At 40.8% G+C, this 19,244-nt stretch overlaps 1 protein-coding gene across 23 annotated transcripts in view; it reads right to left on the bottom strand.

The window, feature by feature from the left end:
* Positions 1-16,564, bottom strand: part of ADAM22 (ADAM metallopeptidase domain 22) — a 237,791-nt gene extending 221,227 nt beyond the window's left edge. For all 23 annotated transcript variants that reach the window (XR_005789427.1, XM_040472732.1, XM_040472741.1 and 20 more), the window contains exons 1-2: positions 16,369-16,564; positions 15,745-15,905 (exon numbers count right to left, since the gene is read on the bottom strand). Coding sequence is in view for 22 of the 23 variants with exons in the window: in XM_040472732.1 (XP_040328666.1) it covers positions 15,745-15,905; positions 16,369-16,453 (246 nt within the window). In the remaining variant the exon portion in view is untranslated. The remainder of the gene's footprint in view (positions 1-15,744; positions 15,906-16,368) is intronic.
* Between the last annotated feature and the right edge of the window lie 2,680 nt (positions 16,565-19,244).

Below are 19,244 nucleotides of genomic sequence, written 5' to 3' on the forward strand. Positions count from 1 at the left end.
CAGAATCGGAAACAGGCTCCGGGCTCTGAGCCATCAGCCCAGAGCCCGACACGGGGCTTGAACTCACGGACCGCGAGATCGTGACCTGGCTGAAGTCGGACGCTTAACCGACTGCGCCACCCAGGCGCCCCGAAAACATTTTAAAGTTGACAGTGGGGGTCACTGCATTACTGTTTGAATATACTAGTAAACTTTGAGTTGTAAACAACTGTTAAGTGGGTGAATTATAAGGTATGTAAATTATAATCCAATAAATCTCTTACTAAAATATATACATACAGGGGCACCTGGGTGGCTCAGTGGTTGAGCATCTGACTCTTGATTTCAGCTCGGGTCATGGCCTCACGGTTCATGGGATGGAGTCCCGTGTCAGGCTTTGCACTGACAGAGTGGAGCCTGCTTGAGACTCTCTCTCTCTCCTCTCTCTCTGTCCCTCCCCCACTCGTGCTTTCTCAAAAAATAAATTAATTAAAAAATATATATGTACACAATTAAAATATACATAATTTTGTTCCTGAGATTACACTGGGGCCACTCAAGTCATGAAAACTGTTAGAGTTCATTTCTATGGGCCAGCTACTTGATCCTAATATTTTGATGTGGGACCTCCCCACCACCATATGCCTCTATTTTCTTTTCTGGTCTTTAACCTACTTTTAGATAGTTCATTCACACTAAGCTATGAGTGCTTAAAAACAGCACAGAGTGCCATCCATCCCTCTCTGAGGTCTCTACTTATACTAAAGAAACTATTCTCTAGTGGTGTTTATTTTTTGTTAGGACACTTTTTAATGTTTGTTTTTATTATTTACTTTGAGAGAGAGAATACAAGCAGGGGAAGGGCAGAGAGAGAGGGAGAAAGACAATTCCAAGCAGACTCCATGCTATCACCACAAACCCCGACGCAGGTTCAATCCTAAGAACTAAGAGATCATTACCTGAACTGAAACCAAGAGTTGGAAGATTAACCGACTAAGCCACCCAGGTGCCCTTGTAGTGGTGTTTATTCGGATTTAAGTCAGATGTGCAGAGCTTCTTGAGTCATGGAGATTTCATGGAGTAATAGTATTATATAGATAGTATCTATATCTACCTCCTAAGAAACAAAGAAAGTAAATCTTTTATATTAACTTGTTAGGCCATAAAATGGTGTAGTAAACATTGGGGGTGAGGCAAAAATAAAGATAAAATAATAGACAAGGAAGTGTCTGGGACTTAGTTAAAGGGAAACAAAAGACCAGGTGTTGTACTTAGTTCAAAAACCCAATTTAAAAAATCAAAATAATCAAAATTCCAAAAATAAATATCAAGGGAACTCCTTGGTTGAATTATGTCACATGAGTTTAGATCCATCAAAAACACTACATGGTCACTCTCCCACAAGACACGCATCATTGTCTTAAAGAAAATGCAGCTCCAGGCACCAAACGGCAAACTCTGGTGAATAAAGTCACACACAAAGGTTAAACGGCTTGGATTTATTTTTGTTGGGGGAGATGAGGCTATAAACTGACATGAATGATTTTGTCACAGCGATTAAGGCTGCAGAGAGATGGCAGGCAGCCTCACGTGCCGGAATGTCAGTGTGCCAACCACTGTCCAAGTTCCCGCTGCCTTCTCTCTCCTTCCCATCACAGCCCTGCCTTTCCTCATAAACCTGGCTTCGAATGTGAAGCAAGAGTGACAGCCATTTCAGTTCAGATGCTCACAGTGACGGGATCCTCACGAACCTGGGCATGCCATCTACAGGGAGTCTCTGTAGGGTGAGCAAGAATAGTTGTGGGAGGAAGAGGAACAAAGAGATCACAGATAAGGCAAAGTCCATGGCTCCTCTCAAGCTCATCCCAACAAAAGATTTTAATAATCTCAGGGAAAGAACTACTCTAACCATTGGAAATAAATCAAAAGTACGTAAAATCGTAACATAAATGGTGACAGAACTCTTTCCTGCAACTTTGAGACAGAAAATTGAAACAAAGCCAAAATATTTGCTGAGCCAAAATATTTCAACTATACGTCAGGCACAACAAGAAGCAGTGAACGAACAACAGTAAATTTGAATGACAAAGTCCCAGACCAACATTATTCAGTCTAGTTCATGGGAACACCTTCTATTAACATACCCAAGTTTTCAGTGCCCCAGTCCCCCACCCCACACACCAACACACACATAAGCAGGAATAATTTTATGACCAGCCTCTGAGGCAAGTTTTACTATACCTGCAAAAGTGCCTCATCGTTTCTTAACACTGAGTCTGAATCCTGTGACAATGCAGTGATGGATCATTCTAGAAGACTCTGAGAGGCACATGCTGAGCAACTATGGAGGGTGGACTGAGAACATAACTCAGAGTTTAAATCCAGGGAATGAAGAGCAATGAGAACAAACAGAAAAACGATTTTAGGAAGGCAATTAATCCAGCAGTAAAAAGCAGAAGGGGCACTTCACTTCATGTCCAAAGAAAAGAAGGAATGAGAGACGACTGAAGGGAAACAAAAGAAACAAACAAACAGAAAAAATAAAAGCCATACCCAACCCCCGCCCAAAAAAAGATTTAAAGAAAAGTAGTAAAACGGAAAGCTTGTTGAACTATAACACATTTTCCAAATCGCAAAATAATCAAGTCCAGCAATGTGCAGCAGGGATGGGTCCTAACACTGAATGTAAATAACCTTTCAGAGACTTGTTTTTTCTTTAGTTGCTAAGAGAAAAAGAGGAACTTGACAGAAATAGAGTAGGGGAGAAATACAAAATAAACCAAGGGTCATGGGGAAAGTGAACAGAGGAAGACTAGGCTCACGGGAAAACAATAAATGGAAAGAGGCAACAGGAAAGTGCTCAAACTTGTACTGAGAGATGAAGAGAAAGAAATAACTGACCAGGGAAAACCTAACCTAATAACAGGGGTCTGGGGACATGGCATCAATGATTTCATCCAGCCAGCATCTGCTTGTTGAGCACTATGTACACGGAACCATGTACAAGGCTGTGTGTCAACACTGGGAAGAAATAAAAATGAAGATGAGGATGCATGCCTTCGCCCCTTGTTTTTTCTGTACAATGAAATTAATGTAAAATAATTTTTACCCCATTACCCTAAGAAAACTGCAAACCTCACGATTTCATCATCAGAACATATAGGAAATGTTCTAAATATCTCATTAATCAATGACTTCACATTGATTTCACATGAAACTGGTTAAGCTATAAATTAATAGTATTCTCCCTTCATTAATTCTGAGAACGTTGTCTATGCAAGATGATTAAGAACTGTAAGAACATCATGCTAAACTTACTTCAGAAATTAAATGAGACTTTTCAGTATCTCAGCACCAATAATATTTTTTCTTCCTGTTTTACCCTAGAAAATCCTGAAAATCAACAAAAATTGCTATACCGTGGTTTGAAATACCTTATCTCAAGTCACCCTCCCAGGCAGAAATTGCTTCACCTTTGGTGACCACAATGAACACTACTTGAATTTTGCCCACCTTCTTATCAATATCTGTCCAAGATTTAAGGTACTTTTATGAGGAAATACATTTGGAAAAAAAAAAAAAAAAAAACCAATGTAACATTTATAGCTAAACTAGATGTACAAAGTCCTAAAGTGTGAACACAATTTTGCGGTTCTGAATCTAAATTTTCATCACCTTCAGTGATGCTTAAGTTTTTATCAAAATAAATAAAAATCTTCCTAAGAAATGATGGCTTAATTATTTTACATAACGGTACATTTGTAAATGCATCTGTAAAAACCAAATTCCCATTCTTCTTATTAAACATTATCTAAATTTTTTTGAAAGTTTAGGTAATGAAACTTGAAAGCACATGCAAGTACTCATAACTACTTCTAACTCCATATAATTCCAAACTCACCACGAAAATAACCCAGTATTTATAGAAACAGAGACTGATACTGTCACCAGCAACATCCCACGATGGACCTCAAGACCTGACCTTTATTGCATAGATCCACCGACCTCTGTCCCACATTTTCCTTAAGTTCTTTTTTCCAGCTTATCTTTTAACAGGCAAAGGACCTCACAGCAACCCATGATGGAAATCAAAAGGACTTTCTCAATCAGTAACAACTGTCCTAAGAGTTCCAGCCTGCCCAGACCACCCAGACCAGTTTGAGCTCAACCACCAAGTCACATCCGTGCACATGGACCATGGAGCGACTGACAGGTACCTCTGCCTTCTTATAATGCTAAAATCTCTGCCCCAAAAGGAGCACAAACCTCATTAACATTACACAGAATGTGTGTATAGGCTTGTTTCTCTAAGGCACATGCGTGACTTCACGCCTACCTCCACATCCAATGACAAAACGCCCCTTTCTGAATATTCTCCCTAACCCTAAATAAAAGGAACCCATTCACCCTTGCTCAGAGGGTCATGGCTTTGGAAGATACTCCCTGTGACCTCCTCACTTGCTGCAAGTCAAGTTTCCTTTGTGCAACAACTCTACCTGGTATAGTTCCTATAAATAACTCACCAAGGAGGGGACTACATTAGTTTGATTACAAATTATCCACATCAGTAAAATAAATGTTCCAAATAGCTACTTCAAAAGAACTCTTCAATCATTAACATACCTTTATTTAATGCATACCACATGGCATTCGAAATGAGCCTGTTGCTCATTTTGTACAAACAAAGTGTGATTTTTCAGAGTATATAAAGCCATAAATCTTTAAGCCTCATCTCTTGACCCAGGAGAAGCAGAGTCCACAGTCTGAACTATGCATAATGGGGCAGAGTGAGCCCAGGAAAGCCCTCTCCCATCAGCCTTCAGACCTTTAAAAAAGACCAACGAAGATGGGGCGCCTGGGTGGCTCAGTTGGTTGAGTGTCCGACTTCAGCTCAGGTCATGATCTCACAGCTCATGAGTTCAAGCCCCACATTGGGCTCTGTGCTGGCAGCTCGGAGCCTGGAGCATGCTTCTGCTTCTGTGTGTCCCTCTCTCTCTGCCCCTAACCCACCTGCATTCTGTCTCTCTCTCTAAAATAAACATTAAAAATAAAAAAATAAAAAATAAAAGACCAACAAAGAGTAAGATGGAGGAAGAAGAAGAAAGCAGGAAGAAGAAGGAATAAAGAAGGATAAGAATAGGAAGAAGAGGAAAGAAAAAAAGACAAGGAGAAGTGAGGAAGAAGAAGAAGGGAAATGGTTCTTCCCTCTGAAACAAAAACTTTAAACTCATGTGAGGATGAAAATGATCGCTGGTGCCATGAGAGACAGGTCAGGCTAAAAAACACTCCGTTTCCTTAAAAACACAAGATCTAAATCAAGAGTGGAGCCAATCACTAAAACCTGGATGTGAGATTAAAAACTTAGATTGTGCCTCAGTCTGTTTCAGGTAGCTCTCTCTAGTTGGGACCCACCTGGCACAGCGCACCTAATATCTTCTCCCTGTAACTGCGTTGTGATTTCCCTGAGTTTTACCACCACACTTCTTTCCACACCCTGCTCCTGCCCATGTTCTGATGACCCTAGACAGCTATCTTCAGACAACTGCTCCCCCAGGCTACTTTAGACTAATACCACCATGTGTAGCCTTGACAGCTCATTATGCCCACTGAGGATCCATAGCTGAGTTCCTGGCCAGACCCCTGACAGTGTATTCTAAAGGCATTAAAAATCCACTTGAGAATTCACAGAAATCTACAGAACTAGTTTTTGTCAAGTACCAGCTCTTTCTACAGCATCTTGCTACCTAGTCCAAAGAATGAGAAACCACTTAAAGTTTGAGCTGTGACCAGCGGTACCAAATCACATGTACCAGCCTGACTCCCAACCTTCTGACCTCACTAGTGGGGGAGGGGGTGGGGGTGGAGGGAGGGGAATGAAGGCAATTTCTCCCAACCAAGCCTATATAAGAAGTAAACTGGAAAAAAAATAAAATAAGAAGAGCAATTGACCGACTAGAGGTAAAGGCTAGAGACATGAGTTAGTGCCAAGCAGAATAAGGGGTCTAAGAAAACTGTCAACCAGGAGTTCTCCTGCCTCAGGTAGAAAATGTTAAAGCCACTTGCAAAATGTGAGCTCTTGAGGCCCATCTTCAGGAAAGCCTCATTGATTTCTCATTCTTCCAAAAACGGTTATCTAATGTTCTCTACTTGGGACAAAAAAAAAAAAAAAAAATGCAGCAAAAGGGCAACTACTGCTCAGTGGTAAATGAAATGCCCTGGTACAAAATCGATCTTTAAAAAGGAGAGGGGCGCCTGGGTGGCGCAGTCGGTTGAGCGTCCGACTTCAGCCAGGTCACGATCTCGCGGTCTGTGAGTTCGAGCCCCGCGTCGGGCTCTGGGCTGATGGCTCAGAGCTTGGAGCCTGTTTCTGATTCTGTGTCTCCCTCTCTCTCTGCCCCTCCCCCGTTCATGCTCTGTCTCTCTCTGTCCCAAAAATAAATAAACATTGAAAAAAAAAATTAAAAAAAAAAAAAAAGGAGAAAAATGTTGATCTACCCTTGCTGATACATGCATATGATTCTGAAAAACCTCTTCAACATAAACAAACAGATGGTGGGGGGTGGGGGCCAGGGGGTGGATTAAGTTGTTTATTCCTTCTCTTCCCAGTTATAACTGCTGGTATTTCTTGGTCATGGTATGGCATTCTTTATTTTCAAAATCAAATTACATCTAATAGTCTGCTCTAGGGAAGACAAAACCGATTTTGATCTTAAAAGCAACTCGAATGATGAAATCAGAAATAAAGGACAACTAGAAGTCTAAAATCATTTTTATATATGAAGTATTTATATTCTAAAAATACAGCACACTGATAAGTAAAAAATAAAAACACAGCACACTGAATTCTATTTTAATTATGTGTAAAAGAGTTAAAATTGTCAAAGGGGACTATAAATTCAATATTTAAAGACTAACATTTATTCATGTATTCATTATTTTATACCATACCAAGTTCCAAAGAGGACTTGAGGATGGACACTTACAAGATATTATAAGCAGATGAGAAAACTGGAGGGAAAGGAAAATTTATCACTTCAAGAAATATTTATTAAGTACCTACTCTGTGCCAGGCACTGGGCTAGGCAGTGGAGATGTGTGGTGAACAAACAGACAAGATCACTATTGTCATACACAATTCTCGTAGTTTATATTCCAGGGATGGCACACTGGAGGAACGACAATAAACAAGCCAATCATTAAAAAGAATATCAAGTGCTGACAAGTGCTGGGAAGACAAAAGAGTAACATGACGTGATAGGGGGTGGGTGGACCACTTTAGGAAAGCAGACAGAGGAAACCTCTAAGATTACTTTCCCTAAGTCTGAATACAGATATGACGTTTCATATTAACAAATTATTACGAGTCAAGAGATATTTCAGATGACTCCTGAGCTGAAATGGGTGCTGCTGAGCTAGGATGGAGCTGGAATGAAAACTCAGGCTATGACTCTGGCTTGGAGGAGGGCACAATTTGCCTCTAAACTTCTGGCGTCCCACCCAAGGAAGGAAACAATTACATGACAAATCTCTCCTCTTGGTCCTGATGAGGCACCATCCATAATGTTTTCCCAGACTTCAATTAATACTGTAACTGGTTTCTCAGGAATAATTCTTACAATGTCCTTTAAAATATCCTTTTGAAAAGGTCTGATAAATTATTGAGGAGGTGAGTGATGCAAATAAGAAAACTGATCCCAATTCAGATACAAATTCTTGTGACTAACTTAAATCCAGAAAGATTTAAGATGAAAAAAAAAAATCTCCTAAATCTTAAGGATACACAGAGCTCCTTGACCCTGCGTGCAAATTGGAATCCACTGGGGAGATTTTTTTTTTTTTCATTACCCAGAATCCCGGTAGGTGAGGCCAGCACCCTATGGAGGAACAGAGGATAGTTCCCCATAAATAGTTTCTTCCCTCCCCCATAAAGAGTTTTTTCTGAGTTTCTGTCAGATAAAACTCCAACAAGTATGGAGTACAGATATTCTATGCTGTTGTTTAGATGTAGATTCAAATATGTCTATGTGGCTAAAAGAATATCTGAGGTAGAAACAGAAATTATATCCACTTCTAGAAATGAAGACATGTAACAAGTGCTAAACACGACATCGATTCACACCTGAATGAAGTTAGCAAGGGAGGAGACGTGAGCAGGACCAAGAGTTTCTCAAAGAAATGTTAGGATGATTCCACCACAGAGATGAATGGGTAACTACATGTTAAATAAGTAGCATATATTACAGAAGGATTATTTTATTTGGATCTCTAACATTTTCTTTGAGAATTCTTCTCCTAATACTACTGCTTCCTGGTTGTATGACCTTGGGCAGGTTAATTAGCTTCCTTAAGCCTCAGTAGCCTCATCTATAAAATGGATATAATATCTACCTCATAATGATAATACATGTAAATCACTCATCACAGTGCCTGGTACATGCTACATATTCAATAAATATTCATTCTTTTTTTTCATTTCTTTTCCTTAATATTTGCTTTCTAGGGCTTTTATTACCAAAATAAATGTGTATACTTATTGTTACATGAAAGCATGACTAGATGCTCACAGAAGCTATCATTTTGGTTATTAATGATTATGTATCGGTTTTCCCTGAAAGCTTTGATATTTGGAACTCTGGAGCTACTTGCTCTGTGAAGCTACAAAAGATATTCTGTATCTTTTCTTTTGGAGAAAGGTAAGGGTATTGATCCCTGTTTAGCATTTGTTTCTGTTTTATGAAACTTTGACCACAAAAGAATATACATAATTTTGGTACTGACTGTTGCATATTAAAATCTTCAAATTACACAGAAAGATTATAACAATAAGTGTACACATGCAATTCCAAACTAGAACATGACCCTTGAAGAGGTGTTTTTCATCTTTTAAATGTTAAATATCTTTATACAGTCCATTCTCATTCTCAAATTGGTAGAAATGATGCATTCCTACTGTTTCTGCAAGCTGCAAAAAACATAAGGTTCCAACGGGACCAAATGTAAGAAAGCTTTGATCTCACTGCCATTGAACGACACCTAAAGAAATGTTGGTGGCCTCCTGCCATAAAGCCAGTTAAGCATAGTTTAAGGTTAAGCCCAGGCAGTGCAGTGGAGTTAAAGTACCTGGGTTGAATCCTTTCTCAGCTACCTACCGGCTTTGTGGTTTTACAGCTGCTAAGTACTACCTGTCACATGATTCTTGTGGGACTGCAATGAGTTAACGTGCACCAAGTACTAAGAAAACTGTTGGGTACATAAAAACTAACCACATAAGTTATTGTACTTAAGTATGTTAGTGTACATTATAACATATATGATAATACTACTATAAGCACTTCTCTCTTTTCCTGATTTGTTTCCTTCCTCCTTGTCACCACTCTCCTTACCATCCTTTCCTCTTCTGCTCACTCCCCTCCTTTTATTAACATCCTTTTTCCCTTTGGACCTTATCCATGAAATACAATGATAAATGTGGCCTTATCTCAGCCCCACTGGAGCTACTGAGAGCTAGTGACCTTACAGACTACTGCTCTCAATGAACCATGACAAGAAAGCAGGCCTCCCTCCATGTATATACTTAGAGAGGGCTTTATCACTAAAAATGACAGAATACTTCACATTCTTTGAAAGTTGAGAAAGCAAATAAAACTAAGAATGATTTTTACCAAGCCATAAGCTCTTAGAGTCATTCACAGTTTTTCAGGTATAAATGTAAAGAAGTGAAGAGAGGGGCGCCTGGATGGCTCCATCAGTTAAGCGTCTGACTTCAGCTCAAGTCATGATCTCACAGTTCGTGGGTTAGAGCCCCGCGTCTCGCTCTGTGCTGACAGCTCAGAGCCTGGAGCCTCCTTCAGATTCTGTGTCTCCCTCTCTCTGCCTCTCTCCCACTCGTACTCTGTCTCTCTCAAAAATAAATAAAACGTTAAAAAAATAAAAAATAAAAAATAAAGAAGTGATGAGAGATGGGATCTTTTTGTATGCAGTGAGATCATTAGGCATAATTTCAAAGATGCCCCAAACACATATATACAAATTGGGATCTCACAGAGTAAAAACAAGACTTAAAGAAAACTCCCACAATTCTGAATACCATTTCTTTTAACAATTTAATTGTAAGGGAAGGATATTGGTAGGAGAATTAAAAAAAAATGTGGTAGGGAATGTCTCCTTCCTATTTATAGCAGAACAAACTTTTTACTGGTGGCAAAACTTTATCAATATTGAGCTACTTAGGTTTAACAAATGCCCATTAAGAAAAAAAAAAAAAATGCTTGTGCTATCCTTGCAAAATACTCCCAAAGCTATAATTCCTAGGAGCCCTTTTTTTGCCAGAGAAGCAGTACCGCAGACAATTTACCGTGAAGCTGACTCAGTGCTCCCAAGTGAAACAGCACAATTTTAACTACAGCTCATCCATGCTTAGGCACATGTATAAATATACTCATAAAAATGGAGCACACTAGAGGCGCTTGGGTGGCTCAGTTGGTTGAGTGCCCGACTTCAGCTCAGGTCATGATCTCGCCGCCGTTCCTGAGTTCAGGCCCCCCCACTGGGCTCTCTGCTGTCAGTGCAGAGACCACTTTGGATCCTCTATCTCCCTCTCTCTCTGCGCCGCTTTCTCTCTCTCTCAAAAGTAAATAAGCCTTTTAAAAAAATGGGAGCACATGACTACTTACCATCTTGCTATACCATCTGGCATTACTGATTATCAAAAGTATGATAATTTACAGATCTGTGTTTTTGGTACCTGACTACTTGAGAAGCTACAACACTATCCAGGGAAAGAGACAGAGAAATGAGTAGCCCAACTATTCACTGAAAGCAAAGACTTATGATAAAAAGAAATTCTTCTATTTATAGAGAAATATCAATGGGTGAAAAATAAATAATTGAAAATATATGGGGTGAACACATGACAAAATAAACCACCAAATAACTTATCTTTGATGTTACAGTAAATCTGTCCTGCTTGGCTAGCCAAAAAAAAAAAAAAAAAAAAAAAGGAACCATTAAGGTGCTTTTTCTTTTTTTAAGACATTTTTTTTAATGTTTTTTATTTATTTTTGAAGGAAAGAGAGAGACAGAGCATGGGCTGGGGAGGAGCAGAGAGAGAGGGAGACACAGAATTCGAAGCAGGCTCCAGGCTCTGAGCTGTCAGCACAGATCCGACACGGGGCTCGAACTCACAGACCGTGAGATCATGACCTGAGCCAAAAAAGTACGCCTAACCGACTGAGCCACCCAGGTGCCCCTAAGGTGATTTTTCTTAAAAATAGCAATTAAATGATTATCAGTTATCAGTATCAAACCATCAATAAGGCTCAGGAGGCACTATCTTGCCCATACGGATGCCCAGTTAAAAAAGTTTTATCTATTTATCTGCAAACACCCAATTCCTTCAGCACAAATCACTTCAAGGCAGAAGAAAGAAAGACTGAATAATTTGAATATTCTAGTTCCCTGTGCTATTTTACAGGACTGAAATTATCTCAGACTAGGTAGACAACCTTGAGGATACCAAGGTTACCCACAATCAAACATGGTTTCTTGGACTATCATTTCTAGAACTTGATGGCAAAATAACCTTTCATTATGGGTTGATCATCACACTTGGGATTAAAAACAAAGTATGCATTCAAGTAACTAACTGGACAGGTAATAAAGAAATCTTTTACAACATGGACTCATCAACAGAATTATTATTTCACACCAATCATATTGCCAGTATTTCTCCAAAACTGAAATAAAATTTTCTTTTAAAAGTATCAGTATTCTGTGGCACTTGGGTGGCTCAGTCAGTTAGGCATCTGACTTTGGCTCGGGTCATGAACTCACAGTTCATGAATTCAAGCCCCTTTGGGCTCTGTGCTGATAGTTCGGTGCCTGGAGCCAGCTTCAGATTCTTTGACTCCCTCTCTCTCTGCCCCTCCCCTGCTCATGCTCTGTCTCTGTCTCTCGAAAAATAAATAAACATTAAAAAAGTAATAATTTGAGTTTTCTTTTCCATTCAGTGGTTAAAAACTGAAACAAGGACACATTAAGAGTAAAATTAAGGTGTTTTATACCATCATAGTTCTTGTGAGCTTTCTGAAACATTAAGTGATACGTTACTGGTTTCCTTACTGTGGATCAATGACTTTATCTTACCAGGTGTGAAGTAATTCCTGAATTAGGTTAGATGACCTATAAGGTCTCTACCATCTCTAGGACTGTCAGATTCCACTTACTTATGTAAATTTTAGTAATGTGTAATTTACTTCTGGGAATGTGTTACATTCAGGTAATTAGGGCACCATTTTGAATTAAAGTGATGTCATAAAATTTCTAAATAGTACTCAAGCAGCCTGAGGGAGTAAATGTTATTTAACAAAAATTCATATAATGCTTACAATATACCCAGCATTGCTCTAAATGCCTTATAAACTCATTTATATGGTATTTTCAGTTTACTAACTAAATTCTTAGGAAGCTAACGAGTATGTGAATTAGCATTTACCAATAAATTAAAGTGAACAACCACTTGAACCTACCCTGTGAAATTAAAATTATTCATTTCTAACAATTAGGACCATCCCACAGTATCATGAGTCTGGTCAGTAAACTCTCCTTACTAAAGTCCTTCAATTGCCTTTGGGACAAAGTCCAAACTGCTCAACAAATCATGAAGGTACTGCAGCATTTACTCTCTGCTTTCCTGTTTTGGCTCATCTGTCCCCTAAATCCTAACTATTTGCACCTAACAAAAAAGTGTCCTAATTCCCAAATGTCCATGTACTTCTGCCCCTTTGGTTTGACATGCCCATCCCCTTCCTTTAATCTGGCCCATTTCAGCCTCAAAACACGGCTAAGACAGCACCTCCCTGTGAAAGCCCACCCCGCCTGCTCACCCGGGTTAAACACTGTCTTCACTGCCTCCAAAGCTTTCTGTGATCACCTCCAGAAACTCACACAGAAGGGCAGAGTATAACTGCTTATCCATTCATGCACGTTCCCACTTGTCTATAAATTCCTTAAAGGTTTGAAGTGTGTCTCTTACCTCTAAATCCCCAGAGCCTTGTACAAAAATTGGTACACAGTATGAGCTCAAGTAAGTAAGTGCCTTTTAAATACACAAATCAACAAATGAATATATAAGCTTTGCTGGCTGATAGGAAGGCATCCCAATTTTATTTCTGAAGAAGAAAGGAAATTACTAAAAAATATCTATGGGTAGCTAAGATGCCATAAATTTCATCTATTTAATTACCAAAGAAATAACAAGGGCCAAATATAATCAGCTTGAGTTTTTAGATCCAATGCCAGCTCTCAATGAATCTAAAAATGCAGGAACACTCCTGAGTTCCCTAACTGTAGGAAAATTTGGCATATGGCAACTAAGTCTTTACAACTGTAACTGCCAGATTCAGATCTAGCAGTCAGCGATTTCTAACTGTAGTTTAAGGAGCACGGTAAAATGCAACAGCCCCCCAGGTGATACAGACATCCAACCAGGTGTTCGGTATATACCTTACTACGTGCCAGGCACTGAGGTAACTACTTGTAATAATTACTTTGATGGTAAGACAGTAGACGGTATCTTCACTTCCAATCCTGACTTGAATAAACAATCTATTCATGCTGTTCAACCTAAATCATACCAGTTCATCCATACCTCACCAAAAGCCAGAGTCATTCTTCCTAACTGTGAGTTTTATTATTTTAAGAAGAAACTGCACAGGCCCAAGGTATCTTCCGCCCCAAGTAGAAAGGCCAATGAACCAAAAAACTGCCGAAGTGGTGCTCCATAAATAGGAGAAAAGAAGGAGGACTGGCCTGTTTTCGAAAAGTGGTGGTCTTTCACCACCATAGTGAAGGGCAGAGGGTACCTGAAGACATTACCAGCATATGGCAGAGATGGGAGTTTCCAATTCTAAAATTTTCTTTTTCTATATTTCTACTTCTGTCTCCCTCCTCTCCGAGAAAGACTTTGTGATCTGTTTTAAAGCACTGGCTATATCAGCAAACATTCAGGCTGAGAAACTACAGGATGAAAGACCCCCTGTCTTCAATGAATAAATCGTAAGGAAAAAATGAAGGAAACAGAAGGGGGTAAATTATGCATTAAAGAGACTCAAAAAAATAAACTAATTCCAGTCTATAGACATCATTTGGGTCCTGGATCAAACAAACAAACTTAAATGTATACATATTATACATATATTTATCTAATATACTTAAATATATTTTACATATTTATAATATTTATGTATTAGGTATAATAACAGGGTTACATTCTTTCTTGAAAGAATCCTTTTAGAAGTACAGAGTGAATTTTTTATGAATGAAATGATCTGATCTGCCTCAAATACAAGAAGGGGAAGAAAACAGGTAGGAGACAGATGAAACAAGACTGGCTATGAGTTGCTAATTGTTGAAGCATTATGTATTTATTCTAATATTCATTCATTATAACATTCTCTTTTGCATATGTATGTGAAATTTTTCCTAAGCAAAAGCTGTAAATGAGTGTGAGAATATTCCTCCACAGAAATAATTCTCATTTATTGAAAAATAAGAGTGTCCCCTGTTTCTTCAGTCTTACTATGAAAACAAGTCAAAATGAAAGAGAAGAGGTATTTGTCAAACGATTCAAATAATGGAAATCTTCATTAAAGCTTGGCACACTGGACTTTCTACCACAGTACTCAAACTTTAATGGATATTAGTGTAGCCCTTTAAATTAATTTCTTGTATGAAAATTTCAACAGAGCTAAGCATTGGCATTTTTGTGATTTATATGGCATTTTTCTGCTTCCACATATTTTACAGAAACAGATCAAATATTATGACTATCACAGCTACAACATACATCTTGAAGTATTAATAAATGTATTTACACACGTGAAAATGTTCAGCTGCCTTTAGGTCAGCAAAACTTACAACATTTTCAACCACACGAACAAGCTCTACCTTACTATGTACTTGCAGGTGAATAAACTGCTTGCCATGTTGATGTATATAAATACAAAAATTGCTTAGAGAGCCCTGAAATAATTACCTAAATTAGCAAGTAAGTTCAAAATAATTTTCAGGCATTATCTGTGGATATGTGATATTGATCTAAATATGGGTAAATGGAATAAACTTAGATTTTTTAAACATAGTTTATAAATGCCCAAAAAACAAAAGGACTCAAATTACGCCAAAGGACCACTGCCAGCGAAGAAATGGAGGAGGAGAGGCCTTTCCTGAAACGTGGAGGTGAATGGGTACATCTCTGGTGTCCATAAATCGAGTGAGCTGAGAACCCTGCAGGTTAGCTTATTTTTACAGTTTCAGTTTAGTTAGGGATGTCTAGGCTTGCCTTTCCATTTTTTCTACGGTACCAACCTTGGTTTAAATCACGTATAAAGTCTTTTTGAGGATTAAAACAACCACAACAATAATGATGATGCAAACCCTGCCCACACATTACATCCTTTCTTGCCTATGCATGTTTTTTTGCCTGCCGGAGGTGAGAGGGTCTCCGCCCCTCCGCTCAGGATACCGCACTGCCGAAGACATCCCGCACAAACTCCTCTCTAGCAAAGCTCCGGCCTATGGTGCTTTGAGGGGTTTGTCCTCCCCCCCCCCCCTTCTTTTTCGCACTGGGAGCGCCATGCACGACTCGCACTAGGGCTGCGCTCCTTCCACCGAAGACACTGCATCTCCAGGGCGACGGAGAGCAAACGTGGGGTCAGGGTGGGCCAGGCCGCGCCCGGGCCCACCCCCCTGGACCGCGCCTCTCACCTGCCCGCCGCCGGGGTGGCCCCGCACCCGCGTGTCGAGCGCGTCGTGTCCAGTTTCGTCTTCACCGCCCGAGCGGTAGAGGAGCCGGAGTGGCACGATGCTCTGGCGCTCCAGGAAGCGGTTTTCGTTCCTCCTCTCCAGCTCCGTCAACGAGGCGTCTCCTCCAGGCAGGACGAGGGTAAGGAGGGAGCGGGGAGAAAAGGAGAAAATAATGACCCTGACCCACACGGGTGTCTCCTGCGGTCCGACGTCTTCTGTAGGAAAATCCCACCGCCCCCTCCCTCCAGGTCCCTATCTGGGAAGGACGCAGAGACACCAGCCGGAGAGCCTTGGACCAGCTCATCTGAGATCATCCAGGATCGGGGCCCAGAAGCACAGCACCCCTTTCCCATCCTCCGCATTCCGCTTCTTCAGAAGAGGAAAAACATGCATTTGACCGAAGGCTTCTAATGCATCTGCGCGCCCCCACACATGTATTTTTGCTTCACTTCTCACCACCCTTCTAAATAAAAAAATCTCCCCGCGCACTCGGAAAACGGGCATGCCCGTCTCCAGTGCGCTTGAGGGCTGCAAAGACTCCTGGAAAATGGTACGTCCCTAAGCCACACAGGGTGGCGAACTTACCTGCCCGACCGCAGCGCGCCGGGGGGCAGGTCCCCAGGGCGCAGAGCAGCAAGAAGGGCACGGACGCAGCCGCCGCCGCCTGCATGGTGCTGCCGTCAGCCCGCCTCGTTCGAGACGCTCAGCTAGCTCCTCATGCCCCGGCAGCAGGGTCCGGCTCCCTCCGCCCGCGCCCCCCGGTTCTCCTCGGCCACCCCCTCCCAGCCCCGGACCGTGCTGCGGCGGCCGTGGCGCTGCAGCCTCCGCCGCGGCGCTGCCTCAGTGCTGCATTGTGCTCCGCGGGTGCTTCCGCTGGCGGGGGGAGCTAGCGAGTGCTGCATTGGGCGGTTGGCTGTAGCTAAGTGGATTCTAGCGCCTCCCACCTCATCCCAAGGCAAAGGCTCTGGCGGGCGACGAGCGCTCGGCAGGGAGCGAGCGCCTGGTGCACTCGCCCCCCGCGCGCACGGGCAGGGGCGCGCGCAGGAGAGTCAGCTGGGAAATGTAGTTCTCCGCGTCCCGCTCCTCTCCACTGCGGTGCGGACGGTAGCGACTTTCGGGACCACGAGATTCTCCACAGCCGAAGACCGGAGGGAGGAAAAGGGCAGGAGAAAGAGAGGTCATCCCCGCAGGCCTCCTGGCACCGAAATCTCCAACTGTGCCGCTGGATACAGTATTCCTCCACTCCGTACATCCTCAAAGAACCATAATAATGTTTTTCAAAGAGTTACTGGTTACATTATTAACGGGGAATCACTCCCTCAAGAAAACATGCTAAGTTCATCATTCATCGAATACTGATTGAGGACCTACTGTATGGCCCGGTGGCTAAGAACGGGGATACAACCGTGAAAGACATGAGTGTAAGAGGCATGTGCTCTAAGATACAGTTGAGTAAATACTGGTTTTTTTACAGAACGGTGTGAAAGTGCCCGACAGTGCTTAGAGGAGCATCGTTAACTCAGCCAGGGGAGTCAAGGGAGAACATCAAGAAGCTCTACTGGAAGGATGTCTTGAATATAGCCCAAGTCTCCAGGATACTTTGTTCTTTCTCTGATCTCTGCCTGTCTCAAACCTGTTTGTGAAAACCAGACTTGGGGAACTCTACTTTCTCAGGCTGCAAATTCCATTTTTCTCTAATTCCAAATGTTAGAAACTCTTTTGAGGATAAGACAGTAATACAATACATACAATTCAGTTATTAGTTATCACCGTAATTAACACGTGTGTAGTGTGATACAGTTTTTCTGGGGTCACATATAATGTCGTTTGATCTTCGGGTCAGCAATTTAATAAGTGTTATTATTCCCATTTCAGAGAGGAGGAAATTAAGGCTTAGAGCTGCACCTTCTAAATACTGTAACCACTAGCTACATGTAACTATTTAAATTTAAATTAATTAAAAGTAAATAAAATTTAAAATTCTGTTCCTCAGTCACACTAACCACATTTCTTGTGCTGCATTTGGCTAGCAGCTACTGTATTGTAGAGCAAGAATATGGGATATTTCCATCATTGCAGACAGTTCTATTGGACCACAGTGGTTTGGGGAACTTAAATGATTTCCTAAGTTCCCGTGGCTTGTTATAGAGTAGACTGGATATCCTGCTTTCAAATCTGAATCTTTTTCCACATCTTCCTGGTCAAACCCGTGTTTTTGTCACCTCCATCCTGATTCTGGTCCTGTAAAACATGCACAAGAATCTTCCACGTGATGTTCTTTGAAGATGTTTTTCCTTCCCCCGTGGGCAAAAATTCTTTTTACCCTTGCCTTTTGTGACATAGTTCTAGGTTTCCTCATGATCATGATGATTTGAAAATACACTCCAGTATGTCAGTGTTCCAATTAAAGTGTGGTATTCAAAATTAAATACAACTTAGACATGGTTTTACAAGTAAACAGTAGAGAGGGACTCTTTTCTCCCTTGAGGGAACATTCTATCATCTCTAGGTAACCACATCTCACTGATCTTATTGTCATTTAAAAAAAAAAATTCCCCAAGTTTTCAAATAAATAAGACACTTAAGAATTTTATATATGACATGCAATTATAACCTGAATAAGATCTAAAAGATTTCAGTCGTACACTTTACACCTTGATGCAGGAGATTCCATAGTAGTTACAGTAAAAGAGAATTAAAACCTACAGGCCTGGAAAAGCCCAATATCTTCATCTTCTATATCATACATCTAAATTCTTAACCCAATTCTCTAAGTTGGAATAATTAATTTTACAGGTTTTGTAAATATTGTGCTATTCTAAGTATACTCCATATTTTTTTTTATTTACACATCTCTTATTGTTATAAGCAATGCCTCCCTGTGCATGTCTTGTAAGCATTTCTCTAAGACAGACACCAGATTTAGGACTTGCTTAGTCCAAAGGGTTTGCACATTTTTTTAAGGTAGTAGATACATGCCTTTATTTATTTTTTATTCTTTTAATGTTTATTTATTTTTGAGAGAGTGCAAGCTGGGGAGGGGCAAAGAGAGAGGGAGAGAGGATCCGAAGTGGGCTCTGCATTGACAGCAATGTGCCCAACGTGGGGCTTAAACTCACAAACCGCGAGATGATGACCTAAACTGAAGTCAGACACTTAACCGACTGAGCCACCCAGGTGTATCTAGAGACATGCCTTTAAACCATTTCATCTTCTTGGCACAGAACGGACATCCTGAGAGGCAAGGTAAGCGAGAAGATACCTGCTCTAAACTACACAGTTTCTCCAAGGTGTGTGTTGTTCTGGGGAGGGCCAGGAGTAAGCTTATCCCAGTGTCATTTCAAAACAAAACATCCCATCCTCTAGAGACAGAATATTCTTTGAATCTCTTTGAAGTAATGTTTCTGACTGCATCTTGCCTATTTTGTATATATTTATATTTGATATATAGCTTTTTGGTG

Source organism: Herpailurus yagouaroundi, unplaced genomic scaffold (assembly GCF_014898765.1).
Source record: "Herpailurus yagouaroundi ecotype Mexico unplaced genomic scaffold, PumYag 100, whole genome shotgun sequence".
NCBI classification, from domain to species: domain Eukaryota; kingdom Metazoa; phylum Chordata; class Mammalia; order Carnivora; family Felidae; genus Herpailurus; species Herpailurus yagouaroundi.